The 18,045-nt window shown below is 43.9% G+C and overlaps 1 protein-coding gene across 1 annotated transcript in view; it reads left to right on the top strand.

The window, feature by feature from the left end:
• The window catches only part of LOC117144739, a 95,903-nt gene that overhangs the window by 9,233 nt on the left and 68,625 nt on the right, over nucleotides 1–18,045 (top strand). The window contains exon 2 of the mRNA XM_033310091.1: nucleotides 9,902–10,476. Within this exon, the coding sequence (XP_033165982.1) occupies nucleotides 10,317–10,476 (160 nt within the window). The 5' untranslated portion in view covers nucleotides 9,902–10,316. The remainder of the gene's footprint in view (nucleotides 1–9,901; nucleotides 10,477–18,045) is intronic.

The following is an 18,045-nucleotide window of genomic DNA, read 5'->3' as shown; positions in this document are numbered from 1 at the left end:
AGAATATTTGCACTACAATATGTACAGGATTGGGATATATAGATTAGGACTTTCCTTTGATTTGAAATAATAATAAGTACACCCACCGAACGTTCGAAAGAATTAGGTTGGTAGACAGTTTCGTCGGATGAAAATTCTGCAGTTTTGTACAGAATTATGAGCAACTAAGAGCGTTTTAGCTATTTTTACTGGCCAGATCCAGCAACTCTTTGGAATATAAAGCAGGAAACAGTGTTCCTGACATGATTGCATTAGCCGCGAATGGACTGGAGTCTAGACCAACTACTACCAACTAAGCCAGTCCTCCAGTTTGCTGCGTGGCCGTTAAGTGATTTATGTGATTAGTCGCGTTGCCGGGCTTAATGCAGATGAATGATGCTGTTAAAAATTGAGAAATCAAATGATTCGCGGGCAGTCGCTGTAATTTACGGGCTGATAAAAAGTGGCACTTAAGTCGACTGCGAAACGCTCGTTAACCAGCATTCGGTGTGTATATATATTTAACCAGCCAGAAAATAATGCTCGATAGACAAATGGCCATGGGCCCCGTTCCTTAGTTCCCAAGTTCCCGAGTTCCCAAGTTGCCCATTCCCCACCGACGACTTATCTGCAAGTTGAGCAGCTCGGAGCAGAAAATCTTGATAATGGAAAATTTATTAATCCCATCAACGACAACAATAACAATAAAATGTAAACAAATGACTGACGGCGAACAGAAGCTCGGTGGACAAAAGGGTGGCCATAATGTGGCTAACCCCTTATGGAGGTGTTGCACGACAGTCGAGTCCATCGATACAAATCAAAATCGGCCATTTCAGAGTTTTATTGGTGCTGGGAAACTATGACTTACGAGTCGAGTGGGTTCTAATCAGGTGATCGGGCGGTCCTTTATATTGAAAATATACATTATTCCCGCACGCAACGGTGGCCATTGTCTGGATTTGACTTCCATTCTATTCGCCACCGTGATGATAAAAGCGGAGTTGATACACCGCATTGACTGTCAGTATTAACTCAATTGGCAAGATCGATGGCGTTTGATACGACCAGCCAAGAGTACGAGCCGTAAATTTATGTTCTATATAAAGATGGTGATTATCAAACATTTTATTGCTCCCCATGAGGGCCCATTGTTCTGATTTGTGTGTCTAATCCGAGGGCCAATTAACTGGGCCCATCGAAATGCGGGTCAAAATGCTTGACAACGTGCAATGGGCGGGAATGGCTGAAAAAAGCAATTTAGCAAGTGTCAAAAGTGGCCAATTTACTTGTTACTCTTGGCTTTTGCGCCCAGAAACTCCGACTCCCGGCTGTGTCAACAATGAAATCGGTGAAATTGGCTGGAAGTCCATCAAAAACCCGCTTAGAGAGGCGAACGGAAACGGAAACAAAGTTGAAATGAAATGAAACTTTACCAACTAATAGAAATGTTATTATTTGTCTGGGGGCTCCAGTCAAATGAAATATGAGGGGCCACAAAGTTGTGAGTTTCCAAAGAGCATTGAGTGCTCGTTCTGTTTTTTTCTCTTTGCCCCCCTGTTTTGTGTGTTAAATCAACAATTTGCTTGGCCCGAAACTTCATTAATTGAATACCGTATACGATCGGGTTTTGATTTGTGCCTCTAACCTTGAGCCGTCGAAATTGTTCACTCGGCCGCATCATCAGCGAATCAGCCAGTAAGTCCTTTCATTAAACTCTGAAATATTGAACTTTGCCACTAATTAACATTCACGCTCCTAGACCACCTGAATCCCCAGTCCCCCGGGCGCTCATCACGCCCTTCACGTTGCGACTTAACTTTTCAGCGCTGAATTTATACAAAGTCATCTGGGGAGCTGGACCCACCGTCTTGGCCCGGCATCAAAATAATTTAGTTACCACCTTCGTTCGCCAGCAATCGATGGCGGCTGTCGGAAACTTTAAAACTTTCCCCAACTGTTTGCACAATATCGCATGTTGGCAGCTCGGCAGCGCCATCTGTGGGCGGGGTCACCACCTTAACTCCAGACGACATTTCGGACGCTATATTATTACAACAGTTCATCAAACCCGGAATCGATACACTGCGGTGTTTTGGGGTGATATGTTTCATTGTCCAAAGGCTGAATTAAATTGAACTGAACTAAATTATACTGAGTATTATAAAAAGTTCTTAATAAATAGCCATTGTAAATTGAAAATGTTTGCCAATATAATTTTTCATTCATTCATTCATTCTCTTCCGAAATCATTTCTTTTCGCTCAGTGCATCGAACTATATTTATGGCGAGGTATCGCTGTCGATGCCGACGTCCTCGCTAATGTAGATGTAAACGGGTAGCCCCTGGGAGTCACTTTTATCAAACATCCCATTGGGTATTTGGGCTGGAGCTTTGGTAAACTTTGCCCCTGCTCCCCGCAGCTCACCTCGGGCACCACCATCCACGTCCTCATCCTCACCTGAGCTCCAACCGGGTGAGCTGGGCAAGGGGGACTGAGTCACAGAAAGTTTTCGCTTTCGATTTGCTGCTTGCAAGCCCCCTTGGCCATACCCATTTTCGTGCCAGGCCGTGGCCAAAACGCAAATTGTTGAAAGTTTGCACTAAAGTCGTTGATTTCATAGCTGAGAGGTGAGCTCAACTCGTTCAGAAAGTCTGCCAAAGTAGTTGACGTGAATCGATGAGGGGCGGTGTCCGGGGATCGGGAGTCGTATCCCGGGAATCCTGGGGATCCTTGCCCAGGAAGCAGCCAGCAAGGCACGTAATTGAGTAAAGTTGCTGCTGCGGCGGTGCAAATGCGAGTGCGGATCCACTCGAAAGCCGAACGGCAAATGTTTCGATATATTGCGTCTGGCAGCCGTAGCGCGACAATGAAAACTACAATAACTCCGTGCAGTGGCCGAGTTGCCGTCTCCCGGGAGCCACAAAGCTAAAATCATAGGCCATGCCCGGAGGACCCACATCTGCGAGCGCAGCAACTGCGGCTCAAATAGTCGGCATTTACTCCTGGGCTTTTTAATTGTCCGCTTGTGAGCGTGTGGGTGTGTGTGTGTGTGCGTGGGTTGGGTACAGTTGAGGCCAAAAACAGTATCGAAAAAAATGTAAGGATTCTGATTATTAACAACATTATGTACATCAATTGTATGTACGAATTATTCATATTAGTGTCTGCAATAATGGGTTCGGTGGATTCTTGTGAACAGAGTTCACAATATAATATTATGATATTAATATTCAATTAAAGCACATCTTAAATATAAAAGTCTGTAGTTGCGCTTCTCCGATTACTCGAATAATTTGTACACTTTTTTTGCTTTCGAGTATTTGTTTTGGCAGCAGTTTGTTGAAGAGAATACCGGGCATTAGCTGGTGGATTTCATAGCTTATGGCAGAGTTTTAGATGCTACTATTTTACGCGCAACTGTGTGTGCACAGTGTGTGGCCGTGTGTGTGTGCGACCGCGTGTCCGTGTAAGGACTTTGATTGTTTTCTTGATGGCGATGTGTGGGTGAGTTTTGCAATGGCTTCCGCCGGGTTCAGCTGGATAAATTTGTGTGTGCGAGTGTGTGTGTGTTGGAGGTTGCTTTATTTGCCGACTGTAGCTGCGCTTCAATTTATGACATTTTGACAGCAGTTGCTGCAGTTGAATCCGAAAGTTGCTCTCTTGAGTAATCGCACAGCTTTTTCACTTACAAACGCGCAATTTGTGGATTGCGCAGAATATTCAGATATATTAAACATATATACGATGGTAGAACGTGTCTAAAAGCCTAGACAGCAGTTAGCAGCGGAATTCGAATAAAATATTTATGTTTTTAGCTTCCAAAGTGGATTTCCATGAGTTGGGTCGAAAGAAACACCGCGGTTATGTGTACAAATTCTAAAGGAAATAATGAAGGCATAAAATAGAAAAGTTAAATCAAATACTCTTGCGGTAAAAAAATTTCAATCAGTAAAATGCTCAAATTGTTTTAGTTTATTTTTTCTAAAAACACTTTAGAATTGTTTACTGAGTAAAGCATAAATACTTTTTTATGGCTTTTCCGGCACAAAAAGCGCATTCAATTAATGGATCCAGTGGAAAAAGTAAATCGCTGCCTTCTACCAGCTGAGCTGTCATTACTAATTTGTTAGTTGCTATTTGTTGCAAGTGAAGCAGTTTTGAAGCAATAAAAAATGAAATTCCATGCACGCAATAATGCGTTTTTACCGATGCGTTCGGTAAGCCGGTAATTACGGCAAACAATTGGCCCGAACGAATTATTATCCAGCGTGGCAATTATAATTTAATAGCGTTTTACCAGATGAGCTATTCGAAACATCATTTCCCCGGCGTATTCCACTACTTAAACCTTAGTCACCGGAAGGCAGCTGAAATTACAAAGCACACGGCCTTATTTGCTCCGACTGTTTGAGGAGGAAATGCTGACGCTCAAATACAGCGAGTTAGCTATTAAACATATTTGACTTGCCGTCGAAGTGAGCAAGGCACACACACATGCACTCGAATACCCCTTAATGGTGGCTGAGATGTCAAGTAGGCTTTTCTCTCGCCTAATATGGCGGGAAATAAAATAAATCAATTGACTCAATAATTTATTGGTATTATGTATAGAAGTGAAGCTAATGTTTAAGGTGAGATTAAAAAAATTTTTAATCCAAACCAAGAAAATAAAGATTTTAATACTATATCTATCTTATCATTGTAACGTTCTCATAACTATTTGCAGCATAGTAAGCATGGCTGCTTAGTTTTATGGGTTAATATAAACAACTATTAGGGAGTAAATATTGATTGGCACCAACAAAGCGTGTGCTATTTCTAGAACATTAAAAATAACCTCTGCTGATTAAGAATCTTCTGTGACTTAATATTTTTAGCTCCTTTCGAAGTATATAGTTAGCAGCACTGTCGGGATGCTGAAGGCTTTTCCCCAGGTCTGTGTTTGCGTCGGTGAAGGGGTGGCGGTGTATGATAATAATTCAACAAATTGTTGTTTAACAAGGAGAGACAGCCACAGTCACGCGAGGTGCTCCTGCCTGCTCGTCCTTCGATCCTTGAACCCCTTGAAGCCCCCGCCCTAATCACCGAGCCTCTCGAGCGTTCGTCGTGTTAATCGCTTTATATGCAGCGAATTCGAGTGTGAGTGCGAGGTGATGTCTTGTTTTAATGCAATGTGTACGAGTGTGAGTGCTGGTGCCAGAGTGTGTGACTGTGTGAGTGTGTAAGTGTGTGAGTGCCCGGGGCAATACACGCACAGCTGCCGAAATATCTTACCTCCGTTTCATGAAATGAAACAATTAGGAGAAAAAGTTGCCTCTTGCGAAGGACACTTTCCTTCGGCTTCCCCCCTCCGCCCGAACTCCGTGTATTTCCGGAGGGTTTTCGGATATCCAAAACCCAACCCTTTTTTATGGCTCGGCAAACATGTGTATGCCTGTAAACAAGGCTGCCTGCTTGTGTGTCTATGTGTGAGCCTGGCTCTGTGTGCGTTTAATGACAAAATAATTAGAAAACTTTTTGTGTACTTTGTAGCAGGGCCCGGAGTCTGAGTCTGGGTCTGAGTATGTCGTAGTGGCCCGGTTGTCCGCCCACATTCCGCCCTGTCAATGTCACCGCCAATTTGCTACTTCTGCCTCTTCTTGGCCCCAGCTCCCCCACGGTCCGCTTAAGTGTGTATCTGCTCCTGGCCACACACATCTGGAACTTGCCAAACAAGGACGACGCCTCTGCCTCCAACGGCCTTGGTGTCTCTGACAATTACGGAGCTGGGGTTGCGACATTGACACCTGGCTGGTTGGGGTTTTGCAGGGGGAATAATGTCGAAATGTTAAAAATTTAGGCAACTAAGCGCTTAATATTTAATCAAAGGCCCTGGGGCTACAACGCCGTGAAATTTAAAAGCTGCTAATGTTGTTATCTAATTAGGTAGCGTGTTCTGCGGAAAACTTTGCTGCTTTGAAATTATTTTATTTATTTCTTAGAATTAATACAAATAAGAATAAAATATGTATCTCAATTATAAATAATCATCCTACAAAAGTTTGGGATACAGAACACAAAATACTTGAATAAAAATGAAAGAAAATATTGCCATCTTAAACAAGAATAAAATTCTTTCGACTATTTCTATATATAGTCGTCCGATCCAGCACTTTCCAAATTCATATCCGATAAAAAAGGCTTTTGGAAAGTTAGTTAACTGTGACAGACTATTTCTGTTGATACTATGATCGTAAATATCTATTTTACTGCGCTGCAAATTTCTGAATGAAGACAATATATCCTCTATTATGTCAGAGGGTATGACCTGCATGTGATAAGAAAGAAAATCCGCAACACATGCATGTTTTCATAGTTTAAGAATAAAAAAATATGTTTTCATCGCTTCCGAAAAAAATACATAAAAATGAAATTCATAGCATTTCGATAGCTTCCGGGTGGTGTAAGCCCTTCACGTAGAATGCGGAACTTTCGGGCATGGGACGCGGATTAAATGGCTCAGAGAAGCTTATTATTTTAGGCGCCTGAAGGCGATGCTGGCTTTGCTATCGGTTTTTAATTATCTTTGAATAAGTGCCATTTGCACTAAGCTGAAACCACCGCAGCCACCAGGGCGTAACTAAAGCGCCAATCTGCGCGGCAGGGGCACCAGCCACCGATTGCCCGAATATTTTATTGGATTCGGCTAGCAGCCACTTGGCATTTAGTTATTAAGCACTTGAACACATGGCGCAGCCAGAAGGAGGGCAAAAACTTCCGCCGGGCAGACAGACAGACACCCACACACCCGCACACCCACAGGATACGCCCACAATATATGCTGGCAACAGACTGCGCCACTTTATTCCGCCGCTGGCCCACATTGCGTATGCGTATCGCCGGAGTCGTCGTCGTCACGAAACTAGCTGCTTACCGGCTGTGTACGTGTAGGTGTTTTTATTGAAGTGCGTGGCGAAACACTTTAACTCGTTGTCCGAATGGCTGCACGGAAGCGGAGATCGCGATCTGAGGAGCTCCTGGCACGACAACTCCTGGCTCTGCAAACCCGCAAAACGTGCCAAATCGATGACTGGCCATGGCCCCAGAAAAAGGCAGGAGCGCAGAACGAAGAAAAAATGAGGACTTTAAGGAGGACCACGGCCATAAAATGAATTACGCATTTCGTACTGAAGACTGCACTTATTCTTGAAATAATATGAATGAAATTGAAATAAAAGTACAGAAGTATCTGGAACAAGTTGTATACAAGAATGGAAACAAATTGAAATTATTCATAAAGCATTTTCTATCAGGCACCTTAAATTGTGCTCTCTAAAATCTCAGCCCATTTTCTTTAATTTTGAATTTAAATTCCCCCCAATCTTTATGTCTATGGACATACTTTGCAGTTCAGCTTGAGGTTAATACTTGAGCTGTAATTAACATATCTTTTCATTGGCAACGTAGATTACTTGATGCTCCTCAACTTGGCAATACTTATAAATGCATGAATGGAAGTAGTCAGCCCCATCAAAGGCTGGCGGTACAAGGTTGGATGAAAAAGTCCAACTACCCGTTGCCGAGATGCCGAAAAGGTTTTCGGTCATGCACTGAGTGCTGACCGATAAATGCTTACATGGACAAATACTCGTATGAATATACACGGACCGAGAGCACATTCACTGCCAAGTATTTGCGCTGGCCAGGAGGAGGAGGAGCCGCAAAAAGGAACGAGAATCGCCGGGCTGAAGGCAAACTTTGTGCCACGTGTTCGCCAGGATTGGGGGCAGGAGCTAGTTGATTTCCAACAGTTGAGTCGAGTTTATTTTGCCGGCCAGGTGAGACTGCTGTGGCAGGCGGGAAAAGGGGCGGGGCACAGCAGCCGGCATTGCATACATTTTTGCTGCGTGCCTTGGCAGTTTTTCTACCGTTCTCAACCATTTTCTACCCATCCAAGCTGGCCAAGTCGAGCGTGAAATGTTGATGAAGTAACCGCACATGTTTGCCGTTCGCCTCTTGTCGTGCATAAGTTCCTGTAAACCGGTTTCACCTCCGCTCAAGTGAGTGTTTAGGCGCAAACTTTTGTCCTGGCCGCCCCCTGTCTAAGCGCAAATTAGTTTGTCCAGCCGGGGGCAAAGTTTGGGTTTGTGCAACAGCAAATTCGTGTTACCCATTCCGATGCCCGTTCCCCTTCGACCCCGCATTGGCCCATATGCATATAAATATATAAATAAAGCGATAAAAAAGCGCCTGGGCAGGGCAAAAAGTGGGAAAGTATAAAAGTTTCGCAACTAGAGCATGTCATGATGCACGGCCACCATAGATGTTGATGCACATGCATCGTTACCGAAACAACCATCAAAAACGAGCAAAGCGGCCACGTTTGAAACAACACGACGGAATCCAGGATGCCCCGGCTCCAGGACTCTTACTCTGATTCAGTTTCAGTTTCAGTTGATGTGGCTCTTGCCGTTGCTGTTGCTTTTGCTGTTTCGGTTCCAAGGACAATGTAACCATGTTAAACAGCAATCAGAGTGGAAATACAAACCACTCGCTGGTAATTTTGCATGCAACGCTTAATGCTTGTGGCGAAAGTGGCGTTGATTTCGGCAGACAACTTTTTCAGTTTTTCGCCTCCACCCGCCCCCTTTTCTCTCTTTTTTTTTTTGGTTTTTTATCCAGCACGGTGTTTTGTTCGTTCTGCATAACGTTTCCCCTTCCAAAACAGTGTCGCTAAAGTTTTTCGAGCGGCGGGCTGAAAAGGGGGCTCTCGGCAGCGGCCAAATTAAACGAAATGTATACAAAATTTGCTGCAGCGACGCTGCTGCACTCGAAATTTGAGTGAGTGGCTGCCTGCATAAAATAAGGAAGCCCCACCATCAGGGAATGGCTGAAGGCTGAGAAGTGGCTGCACTGAAAAAAATATCGGGGCATTGAATTGAATCTAAATTTATTTGAAACTAATGTTTAACAAACAATACAATAACTCTAATATCGCCATCGTTATTAAGTGACCTGTTTTCGTAAATTCTTTTAATATTATTTCTTTGAATGTATAGCTACTTCCTTTTTAAGGGGTAAACACTTAGGAAAATCAGTTATTATTATAATGCAATTTGGCTGTAAAGACGGAAACCTTTTTGTCCGAGTGCCAGTGTTTTTTGGCCTGGGCGAGTGGGATGTGCAGGCAGCCGTGGCGTGAGATGTTTGCCAACATGTACAACAATGTGCTGTAGCTGCTGCTCCTGGTGCTGCCGCGTTGTCTAAAGTTTGAAGTGCGCATAATAAGCCGGTCGGGGGGGAATTGGCCGTGGATGTGCACCATGCCTTCATGCCACCATGCCAAATTAGACACTGCAGATAGTGCCCCGAAATGTGGGCAACGTTTTCGGGGGCCAAAAGAAGTGAGAAGTGCCCCGCCGAAGGAGACTGGGGTTCAATGAGCCCGTCATCATTGCGCAGCTTGTTAGCTTACGAAAGTGAAACTAATTTCCGCTTTTACGTGGATACAACTTGCAGGAAACTGGGTCAAAGAGTAAAAGTTTGTATATACTGTACTACAAGCCTGGGCAGCAATTTCTTAATGATGCCTAGCGAATACAAAGTAAAATAATTTTAATGACTCTTATAGAAATGGAAGCGTTGTTACTCAAATTTAGCTGAGACTTACGTGGTAGTTGAATACATATATATAAGATACCGATTTAGGAAGTATGTTGAATATATTAAGAACTGGAACTCACCGCAAACCACTAATGCACTGTCTTCATTATTTTCCAAAAAAAAGCGCATATTACAGCATTATCATTATCTCATTAGCCAACTTGCAATTGGCTTACTTATTAATCCACTTAAAAGGGATTTTGTGTTTCCCCCAAACAAACGTCGAATTATGATTCTATTCGCCTCTCATTTCTCCGAACTCTCAACCTCTTGCAGAAAATTGAAATCGGAAAAACAATGCAACAATTGGAGAGCTCTGCACACCTCAGTGCAACGCAGCGGCAGCAACATCAACGGCAGCAAAATCAGCAGCAGCGCGAAAGTTGTGCCCCGGGCAAAAACTGAAAATGAAACAACTTAATTAGTAGTTGTCGGAGTCGAGAGCAAAAAGCCGCGCACTCCCAGAATTCCGAATCAGCCCAGCTGGAGCTGGAGGAAGCCGGAGGAGGAAGCCGGAGGTTCGCCGAAATTTAGGGAATACTTCGTCGAAGGAGCCAGTTGCTCCGATAAAAGTGCTCGCGTGTGAGCGCACTTTTTCGAGAAAATTAAATTGAAAACAGCATCAGCGCAGAGGCGGTAAACACTCTGAAATACGATTCGAGCCCGCATATAAATTACTACACTTTACACAATGGATTTTCCAGCGAAAAGGACTTCCACAATGCCCCTAACAACTTCCTACAACGCCAACATCAGACGAAGCTGCCTCGCTTTGTTCGCGCTCTTCCTGTTCGCGGCACACATCAGCCTAACTTCCGGTCAAATCGATTGGGACGACGACGATGATCCAGGTGAGTGGATTTGAATGCACTGAAAAAATAGGAGCTCCTAAACAGATAATCTATTGCAAACCGAAGGAGTACACTATCTTACGTTTAAGATACACAACTAGTTACTTCCTTCATCACTAAACAGTGAAAACAACACATTAACCAACAGCATTTTGGCATTATAAAAAACTCTTCTTTCTTTCCGTGTCGCTGCGAATTCAAATGCGATTCGAATTCAAAGTTAGGCAAAACAATCCAGTCAGCGACTAGCTACTTCTTTTATTCTAGCTCACCTGGAGCGCCGTGATTAGCATAAATTGCAAATCGCTGTCGAACAGACAGCTCAATCAACTGGAGATTCAAAGCAGTCGAAACATTTTCCAATCGAGTTTCGGTTATGTTTTCGTAATTACGTTTAATTGCCAGTACGTATACGCCCCGGATGCCGCAAACGGGTAACGAGAAACGGGTAACAGGAAAGCTGAGAACGGGGCTTTTAATTAATCGCAGATTTATGGCTTGAGGTGTGTGTGCGGCCATATAAATGGAATTTTAATTATTCAAAAGCTACAATTAAAATATTTAATGAATTCATAAGTCTGACAGTTTAATTGCAAGAGTTTGCCATAACTTTGGCTGCGTCGAGCAGAATATTTATAGAAGCGGATAAGTCCTGTTGTGGCGACAGGCCCAAGGAAGCGCTTGAGAAACACAGGACCTGTGTTGCGAATACCTGTTGGACACATATTTTAATTTATTTATTTGCAGCAGCTGTGGGCGAAAAGTTCAATCTTCGGCCGGAGCCATTAGCACAAATATTCATAAACTTTTGCTAGAGTTTCCAGTCCTTTTTCGGCTTCCCGCTTCTTTCTTTGCCGCCGAATCAAATTCATCGGAATAATTAATTTCTGTTTGAGCAGGACGCTTTCACGGCACTTGAGCCACACCCACCGCCGGACGGATGGCCTTGAAACCTCCACACTTTTCTATTTTGTGATCAAAACGAAAGTCCTTTGTGGCCCAGAGGGGGCCAAATCACACGGTTTGTCTCATTTATCGATTTTCGCCCCATTGTGCGAGGCGCTTGGTGGCGCACGCTTTTAAGCTAACGATGCAAACTGAAAATGTTGACAACAAACATTTTTCAAGCTGTGAGCTGTGTGAGCCGTGTGTTGTCCTTGTTGCAAGGTAGCCGAGCCTTAAACAAATACAGATAGAGCTCTATTCCCCCAGCGCACACGTGTGCATGTGTGTGTGTATTTGTTGTACTTGGGGCAGAAATAGGAGCAGACAGCACACGGCACCCCGCCGTGATTCCGTTTCAGCCCGGCCAACAGGGCACTGCCAGCTTTTACAGCTGGGAAATATGGTTTTGCATAAAATTGCAAATAAATGCTGCGATATGAGCCAAGGCCAAGATTAGCCAGGCATGATCTTAAAGCACCGTTTTGTACCGAATGCTGCGGATGCGCCTGTGGAAAATTACGAAAATTAATCCGAGAAGCAGTCGAAATAAAACTGCCACAATTCTGCAGGTCTCGCACTGGGAACGAAAGTCATAAATCAAAAAGCAATGCAGACACTGTACACTTTTGAATAGCTCTCAGAAAGATTACGAAACTATTGCAACCCTTTCCGGACCAAGTTGTTATCTATTCAGCTTTACATTTATTTAAACAATGTTTAAAGTTAACAATTTTTCGCCAGTGCAGAGACAACGTCGCTCGCCAACGTGGCTGAGGCTATAAACAAGGAGCATTCCTCTTTGCCCCGCCAACACTGTAAAATTATGAAATCATAAAAATATTTTTACGATTACATAAAAAGTTGCGAAAATGTGGGCGTCGCTACAATGTACGCCGTGGTCCTAGACATCGGTCTTGGGGTTTTGGGGTCCGTTCGCCTTTCAGAATAGCGAAGCCCGGCAATTGCGTGATAGTATAAAATTCAACTTTGGACATATGACTTCATTATTTATCAAACGGCCGGGCTTGAAAGCGTCAAAGGACACAGTGTCCCGGAATAGTTGCCGTCCAACTCAACCGACCGCACTCCCCACATTGACCTGTGGCCGGAACCGAAACCTAGTGCCATATATTCAAATTACGTGTGTCACACGGAGCCGAAGCCAAGGACCATTTCCACTTCCAAGGGGACCAGGCCCAGAATGGAAAACCACATTCGAACAATTTCATTAAAAATGAGCCACATGTGTGGGACGCTTTTCGGGCTATTTCATTTGCTGAACTCTGCGGCTTTAACCCTATTAGCCTTTCGCCCCTGCCGACCATAATTCATGTTGTTTTCATTTGTTTTGATTAGCAAATGCGGCCTGGATTCTCGGATTTTTGGCGAGCTGGCTGGCTAGCTGGCAAATTATAACGTGACTCGCGCGGTCGCCACTAAAAATCGTATTTGGCGTCGAGTATTTGGCTCTGTCTCGTGCGTGCTTGTTTCACTTGCCACACGCAATCCGCGATCCTTAACCCGAGCTGTGAATTGCTGGGCCCAAAGCACAACCATCCCACTCCATCGCAAACCCAACCCAACCCATCCCACCAGGAACTGGAGGCCAGAGCCCAGAAGAAGAGCGAACGCGTTGGACATAAAAATTTTAATTTATGCCGTGTTGAGTGCGTTATGCTCCAGTTCGCCACAAGTGTGCCTACTTTAGATCTCCCCATATCACACAATGTATGCAGATAGCTGGCACACAAGTCGGGGCTGTTCCTCCGATTAACAGTGCTTCAAGGAGAGGGGAACATGTATATATTGCTACTAACGAAGCGTTTGAGTCAATGGAATGTAAAAAGATAGACAAGAAACATTCTACAAAGGTATTTGTATCGCAAACGTCAACAGATACTTTTCCATATAATTAGATTATTTTATTTTGTTGCCTTTAAGTAGGTACAGATACAATTGAACATTTTTTTCTGGGGTGTTTCACTTTTACAAGTCTTCAAAACACTACATATTCCATCTATATCTAGAGTACATCTAAATAGCTCCCAATATAAAGAGTTTCGAACACTGTGCGGCTCAAGTCAGGCCACAAATCGGCACTTCTGACGCTATAGACTCTATAGCTCATTTTGCTGTCGTTCGCCAGGCGCTGGAAAATGTTGGATTTCCTCGGAGCACGCGATGGATTTTCATTTCCATGGCCCCCTCAACTCACCCAGCACACCAGCATGCCAGCAAACCGACGATGGCACATGAAGAAAGCAGACCGCAAATATGTAAAAATTATAATTCATGTTACATATTTGATGAAACACATTCAATCATTCGCTGGCACGGCCGCAGCCCGATAATTACGCATTTCGCCTTTTTCGCAGTGTGGTTATTTTTAATGATAAATGACCGGGCCCAAAGTGTTGGAAATTTTTCGGAGCTTATGCCGAATATTTCGGCGCCCGGGTGTTTATGTGCTGGGCGTGTTTTCCCCACCCACCTTGTGTAACTAATTTTGTGTCAAAAATACTTAGCGCTAACAGCGATAACACACACTCGTGTGACTGTGTGCCTGTGTGCCTGTGTGTGTGAGCGTGTGTGCGGCAGAGCAAACAAGGAGCAGGATGTGGCAGCGCAATTTGTCATTTGTCAGAATCTAATGCAGTTAATAATTAGCTAGGCCGTCTAATGGCAAGGTGTCTCGACTCCTCCCGACAATGTAATGCTCGACTTCACTTCACTTCGCCTCACTTCCCCGCTAGCCTGGCTCCCAAAATCTCCTCTGGGCCATTAGAGCAGCCAAGTTACTACACGCTCGCGGGCCTACGGGGAAATCAATGAATGATTAATTGCGCCAGCTAGACATGTACACTCCGGTCTTAAAGGATTTGCTATTTTCGTACGGCTCTTTGAATACATGATTGTACAATTTGTGTAATTATTTTGCAAATATTGAGTGTACTGAGCTGTGAAAGGGGAACTATAAGGAGCAGGTCATTGACTTTCCCAAATGTATAGTTAAAAAAGTATCACATCGCATTCTGAGTTACATTGCGTAATATCTTTTCAAATGAATTGATTATAAAATCGACTTACCATTGATCGGACTTAGTTGTCAAATCAAGTATACGTTACGTAGATATGCGAATGGGTTGGGCCACATCTTAGTATCTAACTATACTAGTGGGTCTGCCTTTCGTTTTCTTTTATTTTTGAAGATAAACTCAAATGCTGAAACCCTTAATTTGAACAGTTAAACGTGTAATCAATAAAGTCCCGCTTTGCATACTGGCGAGAATCCTGGCTGTTGACAACATCAATGTGCTTATCCAGTGATTTAGCCGACTTTGGCTCAGCGGGCAACTTTTGCCTGACAAAGGCAAAAGGAAAGCATTTCAAATGTCATGTAGAAAAGGAAGGAGAAGTCAAAAAAAGGAGAACTAAAGCTGGTAGAACACGCGAAATCCTAGACCTCCGGTCCGATTGCAGACTGTCGCACAGCAGACACGCTAAAACTGTTCACTTGGCGAAACGTATAAATTTTCTATTGATTTATGCCAAGTTCGCATGCCATTTTTTTCGCTTTGCATAATTTCTGCTGTTGGCCAAATTGCACTCCGCAGAAGGAGGCAGGACGCAGGACGAAGGAGGCGGGATGAAGGGCGGGGCTCGAAAGGGGCGGCCGGATGGCCGCGGAGGACCACGGCAAATACAATTGTTGCGATTGCGACTGTCTCTTCGCGGTCATGGCTCGACTGCTACTTACCAACACAATGGCGAACGCATTTCCAAGTTCCTCTGGCACTACACGGAGAGAAATCTGCCTAAGATCTTATTTAAACCCATTAGTTAAAGACTCCATATCCATGTGAGTATCCTTCAGTTAGAGCTTTGCATTAGGTTGCAAGTTCCATATTGTTTCTTGTGGAATAATAACACACTTTGTTTCTCAGTGCACCACTGGCGCAGTTACAGCAGTTACAGCGGCTGCTGCAGCCAGTGGCATGAATTGCGATGATGGAGTTATCCATTTATACTCGCATTTGCATAGAACCAGCGTCTGTGATTGCCGCTGGGCGAGAGACGCTGCGCTGACACATGACATGGAAAAATGAAAACGAAGCCCGTCGTGCAGTCAGACTCTAGTCGCCTTACCCCGTTTCGATCCCCATCTCTGGCTATCTGGTTGTGGGCCAGAACAAATGGTCAAACAGTTGCTGCTGCAAACCATCCCCTGACAGCTCAGAAACTAGCAAAAAAAAGGGCAAAAAAGGCTAAGTCCTGAAGAGAAACTGCATTTCCAGCTACAGCTGCACGGGAAATGGTGCGATGTTAGAGAGCCTGCCACTGCAACATTTACTATATATCACATGTAAATATGATTGCCCGCTGATATGCAGACGATAATGGTCGCAACTGTAGAGCTTCAATCCATTTTTCAATAGTTGATGTTTCAGGTTTTAGTGCAATCTTAACTTTAACTTTAAACTTTAACTGCTTCTTTAATATTTTAATAATATTCACCAACCTAAAATGTATTTTTTCCTATAAAATGCTTTCTTGGGGGACAATATGAATGTTTAGAGAATCAAACTAGTTCCTTATGCTGCAGTGTTAAATCAAGCTCTTAGTCCCATTTTAAAGTGATAAATGTTATAGACAAAACAAAAGAGAACGCTATACTAAAGTTCTCAGACTATCAGATACCCGATACTGAGCTAGTGGGAGTACGAAAGAGAAATGTCATCATTTTTGCTAGCATATTAATACTAATTGGAAAAAAACAATAATAAAGTAAATAAAATACAGTTCCTGATATCTCGAAGTTCACACGGACGGACAGACAAACGGACATGACCAGATCTAGTGATCCTGATTTATAGTGGCGAACGCTTCCTTCTGCCTGTTACATACTTTTCAACGAATCTAGTATACCCTCACAATCTACGAGTAACGCGTATAATAAAGTCTGGGACCTATCTTGCTACCCATGGCTGTGGACCCCTATCTGTACCCTGGATTTGCCAGAAATGTGCCTTTCTGCTTAGCTTCTCACTGGCTGCCCGGCACGCTCGGTTGCAAGTCAGAACCATGTTGCACATCCATCACTTGGAGTAAACAATTTTTGATTAATCGCCACCACCGGACTGCGACTGCTAGTGGATCTGGGCAGTGGGTGGCGTGCACTTTGTGCAACATTTTCCAATTGCAGGAAAGAAAACAAAAAGGCGGGTGAATAAAGGAAAAGCACAACAAACTGTTTGGCACGTGCGGCGCAAAAGAGTCCCTAAAGCACCGGACATGTGTATACAAATTGTGGATGGATGGGTGTGGCAGCTGCCTTGCTTTTGGCCAATGCAAATTGTGAGGCCTGATTGCTTTCTCGACCGCCAACCGGACAACCAGGCAGCCAGGCAACCAGCCAACCGCCCAACTGGCCAACAACCATCAACCAACATCCAAATAGAATGCTGAGCCCGAAAAACCAGCATCAACGGCCTCCATTTGGCTTTTGCATATTTGACTCCGGCTCTTTCCGTGCGGCAATTTGTGCCGTCAACCGTTGTTAAGCTTTACAACTTATCAAAGTGATCGGGGCAGGCGGAGATGAGGAGATGAGGAGTCTTGGGTCCGAGGACACCACTTAATGGTGGTTTCTTTTGTGAGTTTCAATACATATTAAACGGGTTATGCCGCAAAAGGATTACAACACTTGTCCCCCAAGCATATCATTATGGTTAAACAATTTTTCCCGACAACTTTATTAGCCCGGCCCGAACCGAGTGACCCGTGCGCAAAAGGGTTTTTCCCGGAGAGGCGTGCGAAAAATTCTAAACAAATAAATAAAAGGCAAGTTTGCAACCGGCAGGGTCAGTGTGGAAAATTGCTATGCGGCGTGCGTCAGTGTCGAAAACTATTTTATAGCTGATTCGTGTTGTCATCGCCATCGGAAGAGCAAGGAGGCGTAGGGGCCGAAGGGGCGGGGCCAACGTGGCTGCCGACCAACAGGGCGGATGAGTGGCGAATAAGTCAACGTGGCAAAATGTGTCAAAATGCGCAATTTATTTAATTCCCAACAACTGGACCCTTTTTCATTGGTTATTTTGCGTCACTAAAAGAAACTATAGTTCGCTTTCAGCAAATGTTCCTAAAAATAAGCAAAATATAACATATTTCGCCTAAAAATAAATACAATGAAACGAGACTCGGACTCGAGTATTTACTATCTATGTTTATTTTTTAGCTCATCCTTAGGAGTACATTCTACTCCAAATCCCAAGTTGAAGCATTTTTTTAGCATGTGCGAGTAAACTCATTTTCATACTTTGTTGTTTTTGATTCGACTTGATGCTATTTAAGCGCAAAACTTTCAAGTTGTTCCACAAAGTTTGGCAAGCAACATAAATTGGATTAAACCAGAAAGATGGCACCAGCGCGGCCAAAGGGCCAAGGCGATGTCACCCAAGTTGCCAGCTTGGTTTCTGTTTTCCAATCCCACTTGGGTGGAAACGCAGGAAAACCCTTTTCCAGCTTTCCCTCTGGACAGCAGAAATATTCGTTAATGTGTACGCATTTCGGGGAATGCACGTGACGACGGGCGAGGATTTAAAAGCAGCCAAACAGACCCGATGG

This window comes from Drosophila mauritiana, chromosome 3R, assembly GCF_004382145.1.
Source record: "Drosophila mauritiana strain mau12 chromosome 3R, ASM438214v1, whole genome shotgun sequence".
NCBI lineage: Eukaryota > Metazoa > Arthropoda > Insecta > Diptera > Drosophilidae > Drosophila > Drosophila mauritiana.
This window is presented reverse-complemented; position numbering and strand designations above follow the sequence as displayed.